General features: G+C 36.8%; 5 protein-coding genes and 1 pseudogene across 9 annotated transcripts; 3 read left to right on the forward strand and 3 right to left on the reverse strand.

Moving 5' to 3' along the window:
* Positions 1–355: 355 nt before the first annotated feature.
* LOC106317420 lies at positions 356–1,425 on the reverse strand. Its single transcript, XM_013755244.1, has one exon. It carries the CDS (start codon positions 1,340–1,342, stop codon positions 371–373), a length of 972 nt encoding a protein of 323 aa, XP_013610698.1. The 5' UTR covers positions 1,343–1,425; the 3' UTR covers positions 356–370.
* A 191-nt stretch (positions 1,426–1,616) lies between these two features.
* LOC106315917 lies at positions 1,617–3,726 on the reverse strand. Of its 3 annotated transcripts, XM_013753760.1 has the most exons (5): positions 3,495–3,726; positions 2,178–3,181; positions 2,018–2,090; positions 1,788–1,951; positions 1,617–1,744 (listed from the first exon to the last, which is right to left on the reverse strand). In XM_013753760.1, the coding sequence occupies exons 1-5, from the start codon at positions 3,588–3,590 to the stop codon at positions 1,738–1,740; spliced, it is 1,344 nt and encodes a 447-aa protein (XP_013609214.1). In that variant the 5' UTR covers positions 3,591–3,726; the 3' UTR covers positions 1,617–1,737. The 3 variants fall into 3 exon arrangements, 2 of the variants coding, with proteins under 2 accessions (XP_013609214.1, XP_013609213.1); XM_013753759.1 differs by having other exon boundaries at positions 1,617–1,951; XR_001264674.1 differs by lacking the exon at positions 1,617–1,744 and having other exon boundaries at positions 1,924–1,951; positions 2,183–3,181.
* A 125-nt stretch (positions 3,727–3,851) lies between these two features.
* Positions 3,852–4,983, forward strand: LOC106314100. The gene is made up of 4 exons (XM_013752036.1): positions 3,852–3,992; positions 4,157–4,276; positions 4,706–4,756; positions 4,877–4,983. Exons 1-4 carry the CDS (start codon positions 3,923–3,925, stop codon positions 4,981–4,983), a joined length of 348 nt encoding a protein of 115 aa, XP_013607490.1. The 5' UTR covers positions 3,852–3,922.
* A 163-nt stretch (positions 4,984–5,146) lies between these two features.
* On the reverse strand, positions 5,147–7,773 carry LOC106313821 (acyl-coenzyme A thioesterase 9, mitochondrial). 2 transcript variants are annotated; one of them, XM_013751737.1, is made up of 5 exons: positions 7,236–7,773; positions 6,290–6,467; positions 5,747–6,216; positions 5,539–5,667; positions 5,147–5,463 (listed from the first exon to the last, which is right to left on the reverse strand). In XM_013751737.1, exons 1-5 carry the CDS (start codon positions 7,605–7,607, stop codon positions 5,329–5,331), a joined length of 1,284 nt encoding a protein of 427 aa, XP_013607191.1. In that variant the 5' UTR covers positions 7,608–7,773; the 3' UTR covers positions 5,147–5,328. The 2 variants fall into 2 exon arrangements, with proteins under 2 accessions (XP_013607191.1, XP_013607190.1); XM_013751736.1 differs by having other exon boundaries at positions 5,747–6,219.
* Positions 7,774–11,401: 3,628 nt separating this feature from the next.
* On the forward strand, positions 11,402–14,202 carry LOC106319017 (FRIGIDA-like protein 3). Of its 2 annotated transcripts, none has more exons than XM_013757216.1 (4): positions 11,402–11,578; positions 11,929–12,952; positions 13,246–13,418; positions 13,549–14,202. In XM_013757216.1, exons 2-4 carry the CDS (start codon positions 11,968–11,970, stop codon positions 13,987–13,989), a joined length of 1,599 nt encoding a protein of 532 aa, XP_013612670.1. In that variant the 5' UTR covers positions 11,402–11,578; positions 11,929–11,967; the 3' UTR covers positions 13,990–14,202. The 2 variants fall into 2 exon arrangements, with proteins under 2 accessions (XP_013612670.1, XP_013612671.1); XM_013757217.1 differs by having other exon boundaries at positions 11,408–11,578; positions 11,959–12,952.
* A 1,691-nt stretch (positions 14,203–15,893) lies between these two features.
* LOC106317135 lies at positions 15,894–19,255 on the forward strand (annotated as a pseudogene).
* The last annotated feature ends 1,061 nt before the right edge of the window (positions 19,256–20,316 follow it).

Genomic DNA, 20,316 nt, shown 5'->3' on the forward strand with positions numbered 1-20,316 from the left:
TCTCTCGAGGTCTGGACCAGTTGTTATTAATATCCAACTCATAATTGGCGAATTCGTAGGTTCAATGACACAGAAACTTAAAAAAAAGAATAAAAAAATCCGATTATCCTGTTGAGGTCTAGTTCGATTCTTATAGATTTTGACAACATGGCGTAAAACATCCTTTCCAACGAGAATCGAATTAGGGGTATAATGGAACCAACTTCAAACACTAAACCACTAACCAGCGTTATTGTAAAAATCTTAAATGACACAAATATCTAAAATTCACGACATCTATTCAGGTTATCACATAACTTATCAACTGAGATTTAGATAAAAGTGATTCAAATAAAAAGCCCTAAAACATTGCTATGGTGTTAACATTATCTCACTCAAGTTTCCAAGCATAAAGAACCAAACAAAACTCATGCAACGTCCCATAACCATTCGACGCCGAGTTATACCGACTCAAAGGACTACTCCCTCCACCACTATCTCCTCCTTCCTCCGCATCACTAAAGAACTCATCCACCATGGCTCCAACCACCAGAGGCTTAAACAAAAACAACCCTGACCTCGACGACGTCGTCGACTCTGAGCTTCCAAACAACCAATCATGCACATCGTAGTACACCATCACCGGAGTCTTATCCACCAACACCATCTGGTTCCCCCTAAACTTCCACTGCAGATTCTTCACGTGCACGACCACGACCCCGTCCACGCTTATCCGCATCTCCGGATCTTTCTCCTCCATCACAACCACAACCTCATGCTCCTTCCTCTGCTCGTCGAATCTTGCCCTAGTCGAAAACGTTTTCTTCCCAAACACGCTTTCTTTCTTGAAATATATAAACCCATCCACCAACGCGGGTCTTGACTTCGTCCTCTTGTACGCTTTATGTTTTAAATCTCCCAGCAACAAAACAATCTCTTCATCCGACACAACCGCCACGTAATATTCCGACACCGGCTCGGGGCTACCGTTTCCCGACAACTTCGCCGCCCTCAGATCCCAGAAAACCTCCACGAAGGTTCCTTCTACGTCGAATGATTTTGACCCTCGTTTGCTCCAGAACTGCCACGGCTTCACGAGGTCGATCTTGCAGGAGTAGTTCATGTCCTTGTCCAAACTCGAGATCATGACGGTGAGGGAATGGTTCATGAGATTCTTGGACCATAGAACGGTCACGTTTCGGAAGAATCCCGCCACGTGAGCTTGGTAGCCGCACGTGATTGTGCTGTGAGGCGTGGGCGTCGCGGCTGACTTGAGTTGCGCCACGGTCTTTGTCGTGTCTGTTATCTTAGCTGCGAACGCCGTCGGGTTGCTTCCGAGAGATGGGATACGAAAAGATAACATTTTTTTAAATAGAAACAAAACCTAATTTCCTATAAAATATATAACAAAAATAACAAAAGCCTTGAGCAACTGCATAAAACGGTAATGATTTTCCTCTATAAAGAAAAAATGGCTTATGCGAGATCGTTATTACTTTTTTTTTTCTAGAAGATTGTTCAGTTTGTTTGATTCAGCTGAGAATAGATAGATTTTTTTTTTTGAGTTTTGGCACGAGAGAGAGCGAGAGAAAGATGTTGAGAGGCTGTTTGATGGAACACCGTTAAAGGAGTCTATATTTGATACCACATGTTAATATTGGCAACGTAGATAAAAACGGCTTCGTGAAGTTCAAATAAAACGTGTTTCATATAAATGAATTCTTTATTTAGCTTCTCAGAACCTTCACGGTTCCAGGATCATCTCCTAATTGGAGTCACCAATTATCGGTTACATACCAGGGACTGTTGTGCTGTCTTGTTTGTTCTTTAATCTTGCGCCAGTCATGTTTCTCCACTTGTCCTTGAGATCAGATGGAGTACGTGTTTCGTGGAACACCTTCTGTCCCATTTCCAGAATTTTCCTCCATGGAATGTTCTTCTTTGCTTCTGCTGAAAATTTCTCCACTCCCACCTGAGAGCAGCCAACACATAATCAAACCATAAATTCTAATCCACTTCATGAAAAAAGTGTTTATACCTTCAGCATGTATTCTTCTTCAGGCGTCCACAATAGCCTCCTTTTCTGATCCATCTTAAATATCGGAATGTCCCTGCACATTCATGAGGTAACTTTCTACATTTAACGTGGATAATGAGATAAGATACAGTTCGTTGTTAAATAAAAAAAAGGGAACAACCTCACTGTTTTTGAGTTATCCACTTTGGTTGTTCTGCTATCTTCTCTCTGGTGGTTCTTCGTCATCCCTAGCGGGGAGGTTACTACTAAAGTCAATGAAGTCATTTGCTCAGCTGCATCTTCTCCATTCGGTTCGTTAGTTGAACCATTTGATGAGACGTCACTATCAAAAGCATTCAGTATCAACCGTCGTTTTCTTCTCCGCTTCTCGCTCTGTTGGACCTGATCGTGTTCTTTTCCTGAAAACGATTCTTGCATAGACAGAAACGGTGAAACATCTCTCTCTTTCCCTGCACATGTATTGCCTGTAGTTTTATCTCCAGCTGTTTCGTCATCCTCAGCGTCTTGAAAATTTTCAGTAACTACTCTCTCTTCGTCATCTTCCACTTTATCAGTACGCACTTCAAAATTCTCTTTTTCTCCTTCTGATTGATCGGTTTCCTCAACCAATGCCATGTCCTCACCTCTTGATTCATCAGAATCCTTCTCATCCACTTTTGATGAATAGGCAACCTTCTCTGCTTCTACCTCCTGATCACTTACAATGTCTGTAGCGTCCACTGAATCCTCTTGACCTTTGGGAACCCTCTCGTCCACCTCACCTCTGCTTCTCATCTCTTCGTCTAGAATATACTTGAACACCGCCATTTCAGCTCCAACGGCCTTCTCTTTCAACCGTATGGACTCCACTGCTAGAATCTGAAACCAGCAGTAAGGACAAAACGGATTCGCAGGATCCTCACCACCACCACCACTACCGAACTCCGCATTCAAACACTCCTCATGAAACCAAAGAAGACAGTCAGCGCCACAACAACGGTACACCAATTCATCTGAAGTTTCACATACGATGCAAGCCTCTAAGTTCAACGGCTCACTTGTCCCAACACAGTGACGCTTCTTATCCCTTCCATCAAACGCATCTGTAACAATCTCGACATCATCATCGCCGATTTCAATCTGCGGAGGATACCGTTTGTTGCTAACTCCTTGATTAGCTTCCTCCTGTTGAGAGTAAACAATGAAATACATCAGCTTCTACAAATCAAAGTATTAGGAGATCCAACGGTAAGGATCTCATCGAGAAGATCTGCAATATTTGATATTCATCATGACCGTTAGATCTAGGTCGATCTTGTAGATCTCCCAATCGAATAGTGGAGATAAATTAGCTAATCAGAGGCTTTATCAGTTTTGAGTTCAGCAACGAAACTACTAGAAGCTTCGAATCTTCGATCTACCACATGCAGAGTCAAAATCCAAGTCATCAGGAGATCGTGAAATCTAATTTCGATTCTAAAAAGGGGAGAGCAGTTACCGGAAGCGATGCGGGGGATGGATGATAGGGATCGAGAGACTTGCGCGAAGACCTAATCGGAAGCGATTTCGATCGCGTCATGAATGTTCTTCTCATCAGTCTCTCGGCTTCTTCCTTTTCGCCCTGTGAATTTCGAAACTGAATAAGTATCGTCTAGTGATGAACAGTGCGCGTGCGTGCGTGCGTGTGTGTATTATCTCGGTTTTATAGTGTTGAAGAGGAGAAGCGTAGTGAGGAAGATGGATTTTGAAAAATGATTGCGTTGGGAAGGAAAATGAGCCGACTTAAATTTAATTCAAGTTTTTGGTTGGTTGCTTCGTTAATGTTTTCATTTATCTGAGAAATAATCACCAAATTTGAATTTGATATACAATTACTTTCACTAAATAAGAAAGTAATCAAACATAGAGAGTGAGTAAACTATATCCATGAATCAAAATTCGAATTTTTTTTATACGCAATTTCCAAGCATCCTATCCAACGGAAGGAGATCAAGAGGTTCGTAGGTTCTCTCTCTCTCTCTTTTTTTTTTGCTTCTATTGATAGTTATAAAAAACTTCAACACTTTTTGCTTGTAATGAAAAATTGCTATATACAAAGTGTGTGTGGTTGTTTTCTTGGCTAAAAGTAAAGAGTTAATGAAAATAGATTGGATTAAACAGGAAACTCCCACATCAAGCCAGCCTGTTGCATCCGGTTTCCAGATGGAAGACTCTTCTCCAAGGATCATATCTCGAGAGGGTTGCTTTGCGAGTGCAGGTTATCAGCTTCTCTGAGTAACCGTATGTATTCTAAATTTAGCCTTTAATCAAATTGTGACCTCTGTTCAATCTCATTGATCCTAGATTACTTTTGCTTCATCTGGTGACTGGACTTAATACTAGCCTGTTTAAGAAGCTAAGTGCATTATCTATGTGCCTCGTGGAACTTTTTGAACTGAGTTGCAGAGACCTTTATATACTATGGTGTAAACAGTATAAATATTGTGAGCTAGGATATTGTTAAAGAGTAACATTAAATTACTCATGCTACTACACATGTGGACTGCGAGTGGGATGGGGCTCTAGAATTCATCCCTGGTCGTGTAATAAAGAAAGTTTCACTTTCTGATCCTAGCAAAGTTCTAGTGTCATCCTTTGTTCCAGTAGTTTCTATGTGTATGTGTGTGTGTGTGTGTCACATATTCAAGAACTTTAGTATTATTATTGTAGGTTGGGCAGCTGCAATGCATCTATACAATGACCCTACTGTTGATGTGTCTGGTGAGTTTAAGTCTCTAAAGAATATTATTTAATGAATTGGTTAATCTTTCGGAATTTTTGGTATATAACCAATTCTTTCTTCCAAGAAGTATGATATATAACTATGTTCTAATCTTATAGAAAGACCAGTGATGTATCATGGTGGAGATGTGTTGAACGAGGCAAAACCATTACAGATACAGGCTTCAGGCAAGCAAGACACTACCTCCACCAAAGTTGCCAAGTGATTACATAACTAAGCTCTGTCGTGGACTGGCTGAATCAAAGGTCGTCAAGTTCTAAACTGGTGCAGCGTCAACGTCCATTACATATTGAACTTTTGTCGGTTTCTTTCTTTTATTTGGATTTTGAGTTCTGATTTTGTTTTAGCTTAAGTAGCAAATCAATGAGTAGGCCAAATCTTTGATTGAATTATTATTAGTAAATAATCTAGATACACAAGAAATGCGTTCTACATTTCTAGTTAATCTGTGGTCTCAGAGGATAAGACCTGATACGCAAAGTCTTTTATTACACGTAGCCATTACAGTATAGTTAAGTGTACTTTCGTTGTTTGCTTGAGAGTTCAAAGCTCATGCATCCATGCGCTCGAGGATATGACGCGCTTCTTCCTCTGTGGCAGGTACCACGTTCCGAAGCTTAAACCCATTGTTTCTAGCCTTTGCCTCTGGCCGTACAGTGAACTTAAAGTAGAATGTATTCGAAACCTACATCATATCCCAACAACAGACAAAATACCTCAATTAGACTCCAAATTTGATACGGTTGTGTTAGGATTTTACCTCACTGGAACGAATCTCTGGGCTTGTAACATGAGCAACAACTTCGATATTAATGAGCGGACAATCCACTTTATCCAGTTGAGTGTAGAGCACGCAAGATTTGAAACGTAAGAAGTCCCCAACGTCCACCTATCATTGCAAGTCCCATTAGTTATTATTATTACACAGGAGGAGAAAGTTTAACAAGAAGTGTGAGTTGGATACAAACTGGTCTCAGGAAATCAACGTGATCAACTTCCAAGAAGTAAGGCACTAGACCAGCAAACGCATAAGCTGTGGAGAAAGCCAACTCAAACGCTCTGTGCATCAAAAAACCTCCAAAGATCCTGCCGTGGATGTTCCTCTGCTGCGGCTGGCATATCAGGGAGTTTTCGAGACGGGTGTCTTTAAGGAGAATGCTGTTTCTGTCCGCAAGTGCCGGCATGTCGGAGAAGATCCTTCCTTCAGCTAACAAACCCCCGAGCTTGTTGTACTCTCCGTGCTCGAGTTCTTTCCTCTCGCCTCCTCTCTTCTTCTTCCTCAAGTTGTTCCTAGCTTCAGCTTCCTCGAATAGAAGCTTCTCCAGCTCGGTTTCTGGAGAGAGGCGGTTGATGGGTGCGGCTTTACCGGTCTTGGAGTCACGCGCCACGAAAATGAAGTTGGCAGTTAAGGCTACTGAATCTGGAGAAGCATCAACATCTTCTGGAAACAAGCAAGTGTTTTTTTTTTTTAGTTTAAGGCATGCTTGTAGTTGAGTTTGTAGAGTACATACCGAGTTCAGATTGGATAACTTCGAGTTGAATCTCGATGGATGAGCGGCCAACCCAAATGACAGAAGCAACAATCTTGAGATCAGTGTCGACACTAATAGGCTTCTTCAAAACAATCTTATCAACAGAAGCTGTGACCAGCAAGAGCGGCCTCGTTGTGCTATCATCATCAGAACAGTGCTGAATAACACAAAAATATTCAGATTCTGGTATAACGATAGCAACTTGATTACGATAAAATCACTAAGACGCTGTTCGTTTGCATGTCGCTGCGACTAAATGTTGTTCGTCTCGTTGTGGCACTAAATTTTAATTTTTAGTAGCTATATTTTTAGCCATTTGAAATTGCGACTTGCGACTATTCGCACGATTAGTCAGGCGACAGCAGCAAAACGAACAACAATCTATTACTTGCAATCTACGATCTATGACCTGATTGCGTGATTTGCAAACAAACAACGATCTGTGGGCAAATGTTGTTTGCTTCGTTGATGCATGTTCTTGCAACTTCCGACCTTGCTACTTACGAGCAGTTGCAAGTCACATTAAATTTTAATTTTTGGTAGCTATATTTTAGCCTCTTGAAATTGCGACTTGCGACTGTTCGTGGCCATAGCAAAACGACCAACAACCTATTATTTGCAATCTACAATCTGATCGCGCGATCAATGATCTCCAAACTGGAAACAAACAACAATCTCCAAACTGCTATCTACTATCTGATCGCGCGATCAATCACGCAACAACAAATTGCAACTAGTGACAAGTCGCAGTTGGCAAATAGTGCAACGTGTAAACGAACATGTCCTAAACCCAAACTTAAAACATTGTAATATGAAACAGAACCTAACCAACCAAACTAACATCAAAGACACAAAACTCGCACCAAAACATATAATCAACGAATCCAATGAAGAAAAAATTGCGATCGGATCGGAGCATATATACCTTGACGGAGATAGTGCCAGCCAAAGCGTCGAGATCTTCGAGCAAGATCCCGATGCGGACCTCGTTCCAGGGATCTCTGTACTGCTCGCGGAGGATGTAATCAGTGGAGAAAGGGTAGAAGATGGTGGTTCGGCTATGTGAGGGAGTCCTTGTGAGAAGCTCGCTCTGAGGAGGCGCGTCTTTGGGAGGATCGAGGAGAGACTCGAAGATCTTGGACCTCGCTTCCCATAGAGCGATGGTGACGGGGGAGTGGTACATGCCGGGCCAGAGACTCAGAGGCTTACGGGTTGAGTCGGAGGACGGAGGTGTTACGTCGAAGGGTGAGGCGAATGTGGAGACGACGGGGATGCATTTTGGAGAACTCGACTTCATTTTTTATAAGAGAAAATGGAATTGGATTTGAAGAAGGAGAAGGTTTCTCGATTGGTGAATCAATCAGAGGAAGAGCACTGGTTGATTTGCTCCCTTGACTTTGGAGCTTCTTCTTCCTGCTTTCGTGTTTTTTTTATAAGCTTAACTTGAAAGAGAAAGAGTCTCATCCAACACATTTCTTTTGCTTTTACCGTTCTTTTTTCCTCAACTCTTTATTAATTAGTTAGTTAGAGGTGTGAGAGAGAGGAGGGTCAATGTGTTTTAAACCGGGAAAAAACCCGAATCAAATCAATTCTAATCGAACCGGAACAGATCTTCATAAAATGAACCGGGATCAAACAGCAATATGAGAAGAGTGAAAACATCCACTCCATTATAAATTAATCATCTTATGATTTATTATTGATCAATGTCATAAATACATAAAACTATTTACATATTTAATTTTGTAATATTACCTCTCAATTTTGAAATGTGTTCAATTACAAATACCGGTTTAATCTGGGTAAACTCTATATAGTAGGGAAATGTCCATTAAAAGAAAAGCCTATCAGTCGCAGTGTGCTACAAATATGAATTTGCTGCCTGTGGAATAAAATTTAAACTTTTTATTTAACAAGTTTTAGAACCCAGAAATATACATTGATATGAGTTTTTTTTTTCATTGTTCCTAAATTGTTTTTAAAATGTTGGGTTTGTAAAACTATTTACTTCATCAATTTTGATAAATAGCAAAAGCTAAAAAAAAATGAAACAAAAAGAATATCTATTATTATATAATCATGTTTTCTCTCCTGTGGAGTTGCCACGTCGTCATCCACATCAGAAAGTCATGCTTTGTGACGTTGACACGTGTCCGGTGCTTCATTTAATTTAAGAATTTGATGGGTTTTAAACTATGTGCGTAAAACTATATGGTTTTGGGCTACAAATTACATATTCTGTGTGAGGCCCGCCGATCCATTCTTGGAAACCCTACACTTAACGCAGCGAAAAAGTGGTGTTCGTCTTTTCCCTGCGACGACTTTGCAATGACTGAGCTTCTCTTAGATCTATGATACGGTTCGAGTTTGTGGCTTTTTCATGATAATTCTCCCATTAATTCGATCAGGCAGTGTATTTTCGGATATAAATATGTCAGTATTTTTCATCTCGAAATCATCTCTCTGGCTTCTTTCTTTGTTTCCATCTTTCTTTGGGTGAAGATGACACATGTCGAAAAGAAAAAGGAGACTTGATGTTAAACGAAGCTTCATTAGAGATTGAAGGTGGAACATCAAATCCATCTGAATCAGCAACATTAGGTTGTGCGGCGGTGTGACTCTGCGATGCTTTTTGCTTCCGAAACTGCTCAAGCTGAATCCCATGAAAATTAACACACAACCTCAGTTCTAATAATCATGGAGAATTTCAAGTGATTCAAAGACCGAACAAAAGGGGCATGGATGATATGATGATCTAAATCTACCTTACGGCGTCCAGCTTCAACGACCTCCTGCCTCCGCCTAACCTAAGCTGATTACAAAAAAATCAAATCCTTTTTTCTTTTAGTTGGCATTGAAGCCATTAACGGATGTCATTACGAAATCGCCGATTAGGGAGAGAAAACTCGCCGGTGTACTGACACAAAGATAACAGAGGGAGATCTGGAGAAACTCAGTTCCAAAATCGAGAGAATTGTAAAAAAAATAAGCCAGGGCTTTCGATTTGGAGGAGAAGGAAAGGAAAGGAAGGATATTATATATCAATTTCAATTTCCTTTTACGCCACATCTCTCTCATAATAACATTTTCTTTGATGCTTCGAACGTTTCTTTGGCTGGTTGGATGCAACTTTTTTTATTTAGCACTTTCTATTATTCATTTTTCGCGAAGGTAATTTGACCCACCAAAAGAAAAAAAAAAATTCTATCTAAGTAATAAAATTCATTTTATACAAAACTAAAACTATGCGTTGGCCAACAAAATGGGGTAAAAAGTAAAAAAAAAATGTATAAAGAATATATGTATCTTAATCCATTATATTTTGTTGTGTCTTTGCTAGATATTAAACTTAAGATAAAATAAATAAAACAAGGAAAAGTAGATAAATATCTAAGAAAACCATATGTTAAAAAAAATTAATTAGAACATCCATGTGGCCCATCGAACATGACGACAAACCACCGAAAAACAAGTTATCGAAAGAACCCTTCGAACAAATTTAAATTTTTTTTGTCACTATTTTAAAAACAGTAATCTGTGGTATTTATAATACACTTAAGCAATGTAAACTTATCGTTTTATCTACTATTATTAAAGTAGCTACGTGTCATCACTAAGATGATTTTTAAAATCTTCTTAAAAATATATAGTTTATTTAAACATATATTATGCATTTTATTAAACTAATTATCAAATTCATTATAGTGTACAAAAAAAATATTTTTCATTATTTTCTTAAATAAATACTACAAATTACCTAATATAATTAATATATATGATAATTAATGATTTTAATAAATAAAGATTTGAAAACAATTTTGTATCTTCCATCCTTTTAGTTTAATTTATATTATAAAAAGATACGAACATCCTTTTATCTTATATTTGAATTTTTAAGCGACTATAAATTAGTAAAAATATTAAAAAATTCTACATTGAAAATTTTGTGAGCAGTAATTTAACTTTATTTTGTTATAACAAGATTTAAATGATTATAAAATCATATGAATATAAAGTCTCATTTAATAGATACTCAGAATATATATATATATATATATATATATAATTTAAATTAAACTATATTCCATATAAAAATACTTAAGTATGTTAATTTAGAAACTGCATTAACAAGTATTGAAACTTTAATATTTAATTCCAAATTTGTATTAAGTTTTAAAAAAGAAAAATGCTAAAGTACATATCATGCATTATCATATGGCATCCAAAGACAACTATAATATAGAATTTTAACCACAATATAAAATCTTTTAATAACTATTTTGTTCAAGAAAATAACAATATTGTAAATAAAAGTATGACTATCGTTCAAAATTGATTATATATATATATATATTTGAAAATATAGGTGGTACAAATAAATCAAAAATATATGTAGGACATGTTGAAGAAAAAACTTCAAAAAAATAGATATTCTAAGACCCTTAAAAATTTCGAAATTATTGGTTCTAAAGCCAAAGTAAAAGTTAGTTCGTGTATGTTTAACAATTATTTTACATTAAAGATAAATAAGAAAGATAAAAAAAATATTCAGACCTTATATAAGATTTAATTAATTATTTTTTTTTCATTTTGCTCATTATGTTGTACATAGTTTTTAATAATAAAAATAGCAAGTTTTTTTTTGAAACACCGAAAAAGCAAGTTTTTATTATTAAAATTTTCGTTATACAAAACAATGAAAATTATTTTAAAATTGCCTAACAGAATATATTTTTATAACACATATCTATATATACGTATATAAGAATATAAATATCAGACATATAACAAAAAATATAGGAAAATCTCGGGCGTAGCCCGGGCCGACCCTAGTTATTTTATAAGGATAAACATGTTAACTTTTGATCTGTATATTTCCCGGCAGTTTCAGACAAAATCACGTGACAAACTTATCTTTACAGTAGGACACTCCACTTATTGACTCGAGTCACTCCGGTCGTCTGGTCGAGCCAGATGGTGGAGAATGAGCCACCACACCACTCTCTCACGTGCCTCGACTCACATAGTTACATTAGTAAAAAAAAAAAAAAAACAAAGACAACGAAGCAAGGTGTTTTTTTTTTTTTTTTGCCTCCCTTCCACACTTCCCTCTTTCCTTCCACGCTGCCTTTTAGGGGTTTCACTTTCCTCTTCTTCTCTCTCTCGCCTTCCCCGAAAATATTCTCGATCGCTCCAAGATGGATCCACCATCTTCTCCCGGTTCTTCCGATCTCTTCTTCTAGTAATCACCTCGTCTATATTCTCCAGGTATTCTTGTTTCCTCTCTTCTGGTGTATCATCTCTGTTTGCTCTTTGTTTCGTCTTCGTTTTGTATCCATTGTACCTAGGGCTTCCTGATTTTTTCCCCAAAAAATGTATACCGTCTAGAACATCGACTGTGTGATGGATTGAGTAGGTTGCGTACCACATAATCATTAAAATCATCTCAATAAATCTTTTGTGTATAGTAACTCATTTTCTTACATAGTCATCTACTATGACTTGTATAGTTTTGCTCTTTTTTTTTTTGACATTTTCTTTTTAATTTCTGTAACGACTGAAGATGTCACTGGACTTAAATTCTTATATTCCATTGGTCTTGATGATTTAATTTGTAGTTGATATCTTGGAGTTGTCACCTTCTTTAGTTTTTTTTCATGATGGAGGATACTCGCTCCGTTGCTTCCCTCATGGACTCTACATCGTCCAAGATCCAGCAGCTTCAGAAGGCCTTCGCCGAACTCGAAAGCCAGAGCGCCGTAACGCTTAATCTAAAGTGGAAGGAACTCGAGGAGCATTTCCACGGGCTCGAGAGGTCCTTGAAGAGACGCTTCCACGAGCTCGAAGATCAAGAAAAAGAATACGAAACCAAAACAAGGAAAGCACAAGAGCTACTCGAAAAAAAGAAAGCTGCAGTTGAGGCCAAGGAGAAGGCGTCTCTAGAGAGGCTTCAGAAGAAGAGAGACTCCGCTGTGTTCGCTATCAACAGTGCCTTGGATAAGTATAATAACGCTCCCATTGCTGATGGTAGTATTACTGATGGTACTGTGCAAGAAGATGCTGAGATCTCGCCTCAGGTGAAAGCTTATCCGGAGTTACTGAAACTGTGCAAGGATATGGACTCGACGGGGCTCCATAAGTTTGTATCAGATAACCGCAAGAACCTTGCGTCGCTAAAGGAAGAGATTCCTCTAGCGTTCAAGGCTGCAGCCAACCCAGCCACTCTAGTGTTGGACTCTTTGGAAGGCTTTTACCCTATTGAGTCTTCACCACCACCCTCTGATGGGAAGAAGGACGCTAACCTCTTGGGAACGCGCAGGACATGCGTCATGCTGATGGAGTGCCTTAGCATACTGTTGTCTCGTCTCGACCGCAGCTCCCTCGCTGGTGTTCTCTCGGAGAATGTTAAGCGTAGAGCGAAAGCTATTGCAGGAGGATGGAATCCGCTGCTGGAAGGTCTCGACATGGATGCTTGCAATGGTAACTCTTTGGAGGCCCATGCGTTCCTGCAACTGCTGGCTAGTTTTGCTGTTGTTAAGGACTTTAAAGAGGATGAACTCTTGAAGCTGATCCCAATGGTTTCGCGTCGTCGCCAGGCTGCTGAGCTTTGCCGTTCTCTTGGACTCTCAGAAAAAATGCCTGGTTTGTTATCCTACATTGTTATGCCATTTTTTTATAATCTGGTTGATGTTTGGTATATATAGTGAACAATGTTCTAAAAATCGGTCTAAGAGTCCGCCTAGTGCATCCACCTATTGCAAATTAGACCTAAAAGAAGATATTCTAAAATGATTTAACAAAAAAAAATGGGTTAGGCATTCAAAAAATCGCTCTAGGCACCCGCCTAATCAATAAACCCATATAAGAACGTTGATAGTGAATAACTAAACCTTTTTTTGCCTTAATATATAATGTGCATGTTCTGTTTATTGCAGGTGTGATTGAAGTTCTCCTGAACAGTGGAAGGCACATTGATGCAGTTAACTTGGCGTTTGCATTTGGACTCACAGAACAGTTCCCACCTGTTGAGTTACTTAAATCTTACTTGACTGAGGCAAAGAGATCTTCCTCTCAAGGGAGACCTGACAATACATCACCTGCTGTTCAGGCTAGCGTTCCCTTACTTAAAACAAACGCATTCATTATTATTTTACTTTAGGAGAATGAAGCATCTTAGGACTTGCTGACGCAAAATTCAAGCTCAGATTATGATACATTATTATGTGTGCTAAATGCAGGATGAGTTCAATGAGAGGGAGCTTACAGGTCTTAAAGCTGTGGTAAAGTGTGTCGAAGTGCATAACCTGGAAGAGCATTACCCAGTTGAGCCACTTGAGAAGCGGATTCTGGAGCTGGAGAAGGCCAAAGCTGAGAAAAAGAAAGCGACAGAACCCGCAAAGCCTCAGACGAAACGACCACGTGGTGCTCAACCCCGAGTCACTGACAACAACAACAACAACAACAAGACAGGATATGGTAGAGTCATCATCCCTGAGAGGTATCCGCGGTATGTGTATGACAATAGACCTTTCCTTACCGGTCCAATCATGGCAGCACAAGCTCATCCGCCTCTTCCTCCTCCTCAGACTTACACTTTCAGTCCTGCTGCTGCTGCTCACGGGAACTTCTACGGGAACTGCTATCAGTACCAGGCTCCTCCTCCTCCTTACTTCCACTAAGGTGATGATGAATGTGACTGTGACTCTCTCTTCTATGGTGTTAACTTGTGGCAGCTCTTTAACCCCTTCCTCTCCTACTAGCTGTTTTTTCCTTTGTTGTTGTGTTGTGTACGGATGATTTTAATATTTTCTAAGGATCAACCCTACTCAAAACAAAACAAAAATTTACTCAGAATTTTCTATTAATTATATACATTTGTTGTATTGCTTTCTTTCCTGCTCCGTGTTGAGTGGTGGATGGATTAAATCAACATCCCCTGTATATTAATTGAGAAACATTACAATTTTTTTTTGTAGCCACATATGATTTTTAGTGATAGTTAGTACATCTAATTATATAATAAGTTTTTTATTATTTTTTTAAATAAAATTTACGGAATTATCTAATGTGGTTAAAGTATATATATGACAATTAATGATTTTAAATAATAAAGATTTGATAAAAAATAGTTTATTTTCTATCTTATTTGTTTAATTTTAAACTATTAAAATAAGTTAAACACCCACATTAACCATATAATAAAAAATAGATTTTTATGTATATGTTATATTTTGAATTTTCTAGAAAAATATAAATTATTAAAACTGTTAAAAGTCTCACATTCAAATTTTGTTATCCATAGTTTAAAAATTTTGTTATGACAAAATACAAATGATTACAAAATTATATAAGTAAAAAGTCTAATTTAATTACTTATTAAGATTAAAAGATATATATATATCATTTTAAATTAAATTATGTACCATATAAAATACATAAATATTTTAATTTCGAAATTTACTTTAATTTTTTTTGATCAAAGCTTTGAAAAAACATTAACAACTTAATTTTTAAAAAATTATAAATTACTAAAACTATTAATTCCACAGTGAATGTTTTGTTATCATTAATTTAAATTTTTGCTATAAAAGATACAAATGATCAAAAAAATCATTGAGTAGAAAACAATATTTAATAGACATTAATATTATAAATATACTATGTTTGTTAATATCATTTAAATTTAATTATATATACTATCAAATAAAAACATTATTGTTTAGATCAATAAAATTGATTTATATGTTCACATTAATTTAATTATATATGTAATAGTTACTGACTTTAAATTATTCAATATATATATATATTTATTGTTTATCTCGTACAAGACGCATGTCTTAATCTAGTTTTCTCTTAAGGAATGCCTATCTGGACTAGTTTTCAGAGCAAAGCTTCTTTTGTAGCAGCTGACAGGAGTTAGTTTCACTCATAGTAATGGTCTACATAGTGTTTACGGCTACATCACACCCAAACATTTGCCTACTGTGTATGTATATACTATATAGTGATCTGGTCAGAAATCCTTAGTGTAAAAGACCCAACAAGGAAACCATTGCCGTCTTAAATTATTCATGGTCTGTTCAAAATATTTCTGGACTCTGTTTAAAACATATTAACAGTATATTTAATGATGTAAAAGAATAATTTAAAAGTTTATAGTTCTTTTTATATATCTTTAACTTCTTGTTTGAAATTATAAGCTCTATATTTAGTACTATCTAAATTTTTTTAAGTTCTAGACCATAAAATATAAATTTATTTTTAAAAGTTTTTAATTTTAATTTTATTTTTAGATTTGGAACATGTTTGACAGCTCCAGTTGCTCATTGTCTTACATTTTTGAGCTTCGTTTTGTTGGTCAACACATTAAGATAAAGTCTGTTGGATTTTGAGCTATTATGCATACGCGTGACGGCTAATTTAAATTTTCAATATTTGACTACTCTATATTCAATTTCTGAACAACTCAAACTATTCTTTGAATTTATATTTTTACTCGACAATTCGCGCATCATTTCAAGGTTGAAGATCATTTGTGAGAAATCTCTGGTTTGACTTGATTCTTGTATCAATCGCAGCAATGTCGCTGGTTCGGACAACGTTGACCGCTCTTTTTCTAGTCGCTTTACTGTAAAACGCTGCGGCAAGACTGCAAAGTATTGTTAAGCTCGTGGCGCGGTTGCAACTGACGATGGACGGTGTTCTGTGATCGGGATGAGTGTTCTTCGACAAGGAGGAAACTCTATTGATGCGTCGGTGGCCGCTGCTCTCTGTTTGGGCGTTGTGAGTCCAGCCTCTAGCGGTATAGGAGGTGGAGCGTTTACAGTGGTAAAGATAGCTGGCGGGAAGGCATTTGCTTATGATTCTAGAGAAACAGCTCCTCTACGTGCCACTGAGGTAATAGCGTCTTATGAATCATAGACAACCTTTGCTTTACTCTTGGTGTAGAACGTTAATGTGGGTGATAACATTTTATTCTCTATATATTAAAAGATAAACATTTGATATTAATGTGTTCACACTGTGTTCGCCACGCGCCAGCCTTACATCGATTTGAGAATGAGTAGGATGATGTGTTACGTGTAGAAAGCATTTGAATCAAACTCTGAATAAATGTGTTCACACTATGTGCTATTTTACGGGTTTTTTTCTCAATATAATTAAAACTCACATGCATGATTCTATGGATTATACAAAGATTTCACATATAAAGACAATTTGCAAAAAAAAATCACTAATTTCTAACCTTATATTAATTTTACTTAATTTTATTTTAAGATTTTTATTTTCATGTATTATTTTGAACAAAAATATCTTTTAATGTTATTTAAAGGTATCTTCATATATTTATCAACCAATTTTATATATTTTTACATACACATACATGTGCATATTGACGTGAGCACATATATAACTAAATATTCACCTAAAGTGAGGATTCTAATTCTAGTGGAAGTTGGAATATTTTTAATGCTTTCTTTAACCATTGACCCAATTATAATGAAATGACTTGTCTTAATAATTTTCATTTCTTTTTCGTTAACTATTATCTAGATTTGATTTGATTTTGCATGCGTTTAAAAATAATAATATGAAACCATTTGTTTGACATCAGGATTCAGGACTTTATAAAATTCATATAACATAAAATCAAACAAATAATGATATTTTTGGTTATCACGGGAGAAAAAAAAAACAAAAATCTCAAGCATTTTAACCAAAGAAACCAAATTAAATATGAATTTAAAACAGTAGTTATATTTTAGGAGATTAAAAACCGAAAGCCAACTTAAAACCAAACATATATCCAGATTAAATAGACGTAATGTCTTCTTATCTTAAAAATAACGAAATCAATAAAGCAAATCGCAGATTATTACCTAGTTATCGTTATTTTGTACACGCTTTGCAGCTCAAATAGCGTTTTGTAACACATTTTCTTTTTAAATACGTCTTTAATGTCATTTTCAGCCTAATAGTTTCCTTAAACTTTTTTTCTAATAAACAATTGTTTTGAATGAAGGAGGCTTCAAGAGCGTTTCTTAAAATCTCTCTTCCTCTTAAATAAGCGTTTTGAACGCCAATTTTAGCTTAAATAGCCAGTAGACGCTCTTTTGAACTTAGATAGCGTTTTACTCAACGTTTATGAACCCTAGACAACCTTGGTTATATTGAATAATGCAATATGGTTGCTTATTGTTTCTTCACACACTCATTTTGGACACACACTTGTTAAAGTTAGATTTTCATTGACGTTTTTTAATCATAGACATTTATTGGATGTTTTTCTTGATGTAGAATATGTATGGAAGCAATCCTGATTTAAAGAAGAAAGGAGTCTTATCAGCAGGCGTTCCAGGGGAACTTGCCGGATTATTCACAGCTTGGAAGCAACACGGAAAGCTCCCATGGAAGCAGTTAGTGACTCCTGCAGAGAAACTTGCAGAAGGAGGATTCAGGATTTCAAAGTATCTCTACATGCAGCTGAACGCGACAAGAGCAGATGTCTTGGCAGACAAAGGTCTCTCTGAGCTATTTGTTTCTAATGGACAGCTCAAGAAACTAGGGACGATTATCCATAACAGAAAGTTGGCTTTTACACTCAAGCAAATAGCTGAGAATGGTCCAAAAGCGTTTTACAATGGCACGGTGGGTGTTAGCCTAGCGAGCGATATTAGTAAAGCTGGAGGGATAATAACTTTGAAAGATCTGCAAAGTTATAGAGTTAAAGTTCGAAAACCGTTGTCCGCAAACATTCTTGGATACGAACTACTCGGTATGCCTCCTCCTTCATCAGGTGGCGCTGCAATGATGCTTGTAAGTCTCATTTTATAGTGATTTTTTCCACATATCAAACAATCTTTCTTAAACGATATTTTTAAAAAAAACTTAGCCTAGATATTTACAAAATCGGTCTTAGGAGTAACATCTACTCCAGATTTTGTAGATGTTACTAAGGTTGTTTCAGATATGCTGTCTCCAGAATTTGCAAAAGACTTGAAGAAGAAGATAAACGATGACAAAACCTTTGATCCAAAATATTATGGCGGCATGTAAGGTTTTTCATATCTTAAACCCGCTGGTTTCTTCTTTGTTTCTTGATTTATTAATATTCGTTTCTCCAATTCGTAGGTGGAATCAAATCGACCATCATGGAACAAGCCATTTATCTATCATAGATCGCGAGAGGAACGCTGTTTCGATGGCTACCTCAGTAAACAGTTGCTTTGGGGCAGTTATGCTATCTCCAAGCACTGGAATCGTGCTAAACAACCAAATGGATGATTTTACGGTCCCAGCGAAGTCCAGAAGTGACTTAAATGTGCCGCCTCCGGCACCAGCGAGCTTCATCAGACCCGGGAAACGACCATTGTCCTCAATGTCACCCACCATTAATGTACTCAAGGTTTAGAAAAAACATGTTACTTGTGTTACAAGAAACTCTTAGTTAGGCTCCAAACAATGGGTTTTCATGCGCTTGTTTACGTAGGACGGTAAAGTGAAAGCTGCGGTAGGTGCTAGCGGTGGGGCGAACATCATCGCCGCGACAACAAAAGTTTTCTTGAATCATTTTTTCCTCAAGATGGATCCTCTTTCTTCTGTTTTGGCTCCACGAATCTACCATCAGGTCATTTGCTTCTCTTTTTTTCTTATACCCAAGAATTTCTTATAACTAAAAAATGTTTTTTTTGTAATTCCATTTTGCAGCTGATACCAAACAGAGTTTTGTTTGAGAATTTGACGACAGTGTTCAATGATCATTTCGAGATACCTAAAGAGACAAGAGTTGTGTTGGAAAAGAAAGGTCATGCTCTAACGCCAATGACAGGAGCGACGATTGTTCAGTTCATAGTTCAAGAATTCGATTGAAGCTCCCGTGGAATGAGTAAGCTTGTGGCAGTTAGTGATCCAAGGAAAGGAGGGTTCCCCTCAGGATATTGAGATTGTATTTAGTTTTACTGCCATTGTTAATTTATTGCACCGAACTTGCGATGATTAACCTTTAATTGACGAATAAAATTTGTATTGTTATTTTTTTGTTTTTGCAATAATGTTGATCCAATCTTAATATTAGGGAATATTGGAATTAGAGGTTCCATTAAACGACCAACCTTAATGCTCATGTACGTTAGTGGGGGTTGTGTGACGTGGGAGCTACATATAAGTTAAGTTCATTTCATTCATAGCTAGATCACAAACCCGATCATATCAAACTTTGTCAAAAAAAAATGACAATACAAATGTATCTACCTTGAGAATATTTCTTCGTGACATAACATCTAGGGCGATATCTATGAACATAAGATACATGAATTTTTGTTTTGTATCTGTGATTAGTCAGACGAATTAGCTGTCAAAAAGAAGAGTAGACAATTATAGAGATAAGAATAATTGGACGATTACAAATTAACCAAATGCGTTGGTTGTGATGGACGACAGCTAGAGTAGCATGGCTTTATTGTGTTGCCTTTGTCAAATGAATGAGTGATAGTCATGTCATGTATACGTCTAACTTTTCGACATTTCACCTTATTTTATTAAACAAATGAAATAGGTACACTACCGCACGTTAAAGACATCAGCTTAGACTATAAGAATCTGAAAATGTGTCTGAACCTTTGAAGCTTTTCAACTGTTTTCGTCTGTGTTGAATCTTAAAACCGGTAATCTAGTTTAAAGACCTTAATCAAACAATAAATAGTGTTTAAGGGATCAAAAGTTTTGTTTATTGAAGTGTTAAGCTGAATGCCGAAAAGAAAGATAGAAAGGAAATGAACTCGTTGTCAGGATGACTAACTCGTCGTCAATTGCTATTTTTCTCTCGATCTCTCTCTTGCTTAGACTTGTCCCTTTTGTCTTTCTCTCGCTCACTTTTTATAAACTCTTCTTCGTTCTGACTCCACCTTCTCCCATCATTGCTCTTCTGGTTTAAAACAGCTGTGTTATCAAGAAACAGGTTACATATCCATCATACTATAGTTGGATGCTATCAAGAGTATCTA

Source organism: Brassica oleracea, chromosome C9 (assembly GCF_000695525.1).
Source record: "Brassica oleracea var. oleracea cultivar TO1000 chromosome C9, BOL, whole genome shotgun sequence".
In the NCBI taxonomy this organism is placed as follows: Eukaryota; Viridiplantae; Streptophyta; class Magnoliopsida; order Brassicales; family Brassicaceae; genus Brassica; species Brassica oleracea.

Bases quoted from the DNA above. Each gene is read 5' to 3' on its own strand.
- LOC106317420 (XM_013755244.1), bottom strand. From the start codon at position 1,342: ATGTTATCTTTTCGTATCCCATCTCTCGGAAGCAACCCGACGGCGTTC.
- LOC106315917 (XM_013753759.1), bottom strand. From the start codon at position 3,590: ATGAGAAGAACATTCATGACGCGATCGAAATCGCTTCCGATTAGGTCT. The intron at 3,182-3,494 runs GTAACTGCTCTC...TACTCTCAACAG, and splicing joins CATCCCCCGCATCGCTTCCG to GAGGAAGCTAATCAAGGAGT. The intron at 2,091-2,177 runs GTTGTTCCCTTT...ATGAATGTGCAG, and splicing joins GATAACTCAAAAACAGTGAG to GGACATTCCGATATTTAAGA.
- LOC106314100 (XM_013752036.1), top strand. From the start codon at position 3,923: ATGAATCAAAATTCGAATTTTTTTTATACGCAATTTCCAAGCATCCTA. The intron at 3,993-4,156 runs GTTCGTAGGTTC...TGGATTAAACAG, and splicing joins CAACGGAAGGAGATCAAGAG to GAAACTCCCACATCAAGCCA. The intron at 4,277-4,705 runs GTATGTATTCTA...TTATTATTGTAG, and splicing joins ATCAGCTTCTCTGAGTAACC to GTTGGGCAGCTGCAATGCAT.
- LOC106313821 (XM_013751736.1), bottom strand. From the start codon at position 7,607: ATGAAGTCGAGTTCTCCAAAATGCATCCCCGTCGTCTCCACATTCGCC. The intron at 6,468-7,235 runs GTATATATGCTC...TGTGTTATTCAG, and splicing joins CTGGCACTATCTCCGTCAAG to CACTGTTCTGATGATGATAG. The intron at 5,668-5,746 runs GTTTGTATCCAA...TTGCAATGATAG, and splicing joins ACGTTGATTTCCTGAGACCA to GTGGACGTTGGGGACTTCTT.
- LOC106319017 (XM_013757216.1), top strand. From the start codon at position 11,968: ATGATGGAGGATACTCGCTCCGTTGCTTCCCTCATGGACTCTACATCG. The intron at 12,953-13,245 runs GTTTGTTATCCT...TGTTTATTGCAG, and splicing joins ACTCTCAGAAAAAATGCCTG to GTGTGATTGAAGTTCTCCTG. The intron at 13,419-13,548 runs GCTAGCGTTCCC...TGCTAAATGCAG, and splicing joins ATACATCACCTGCTGTTCAG to GATGAGTTCAATGAGAGGGA.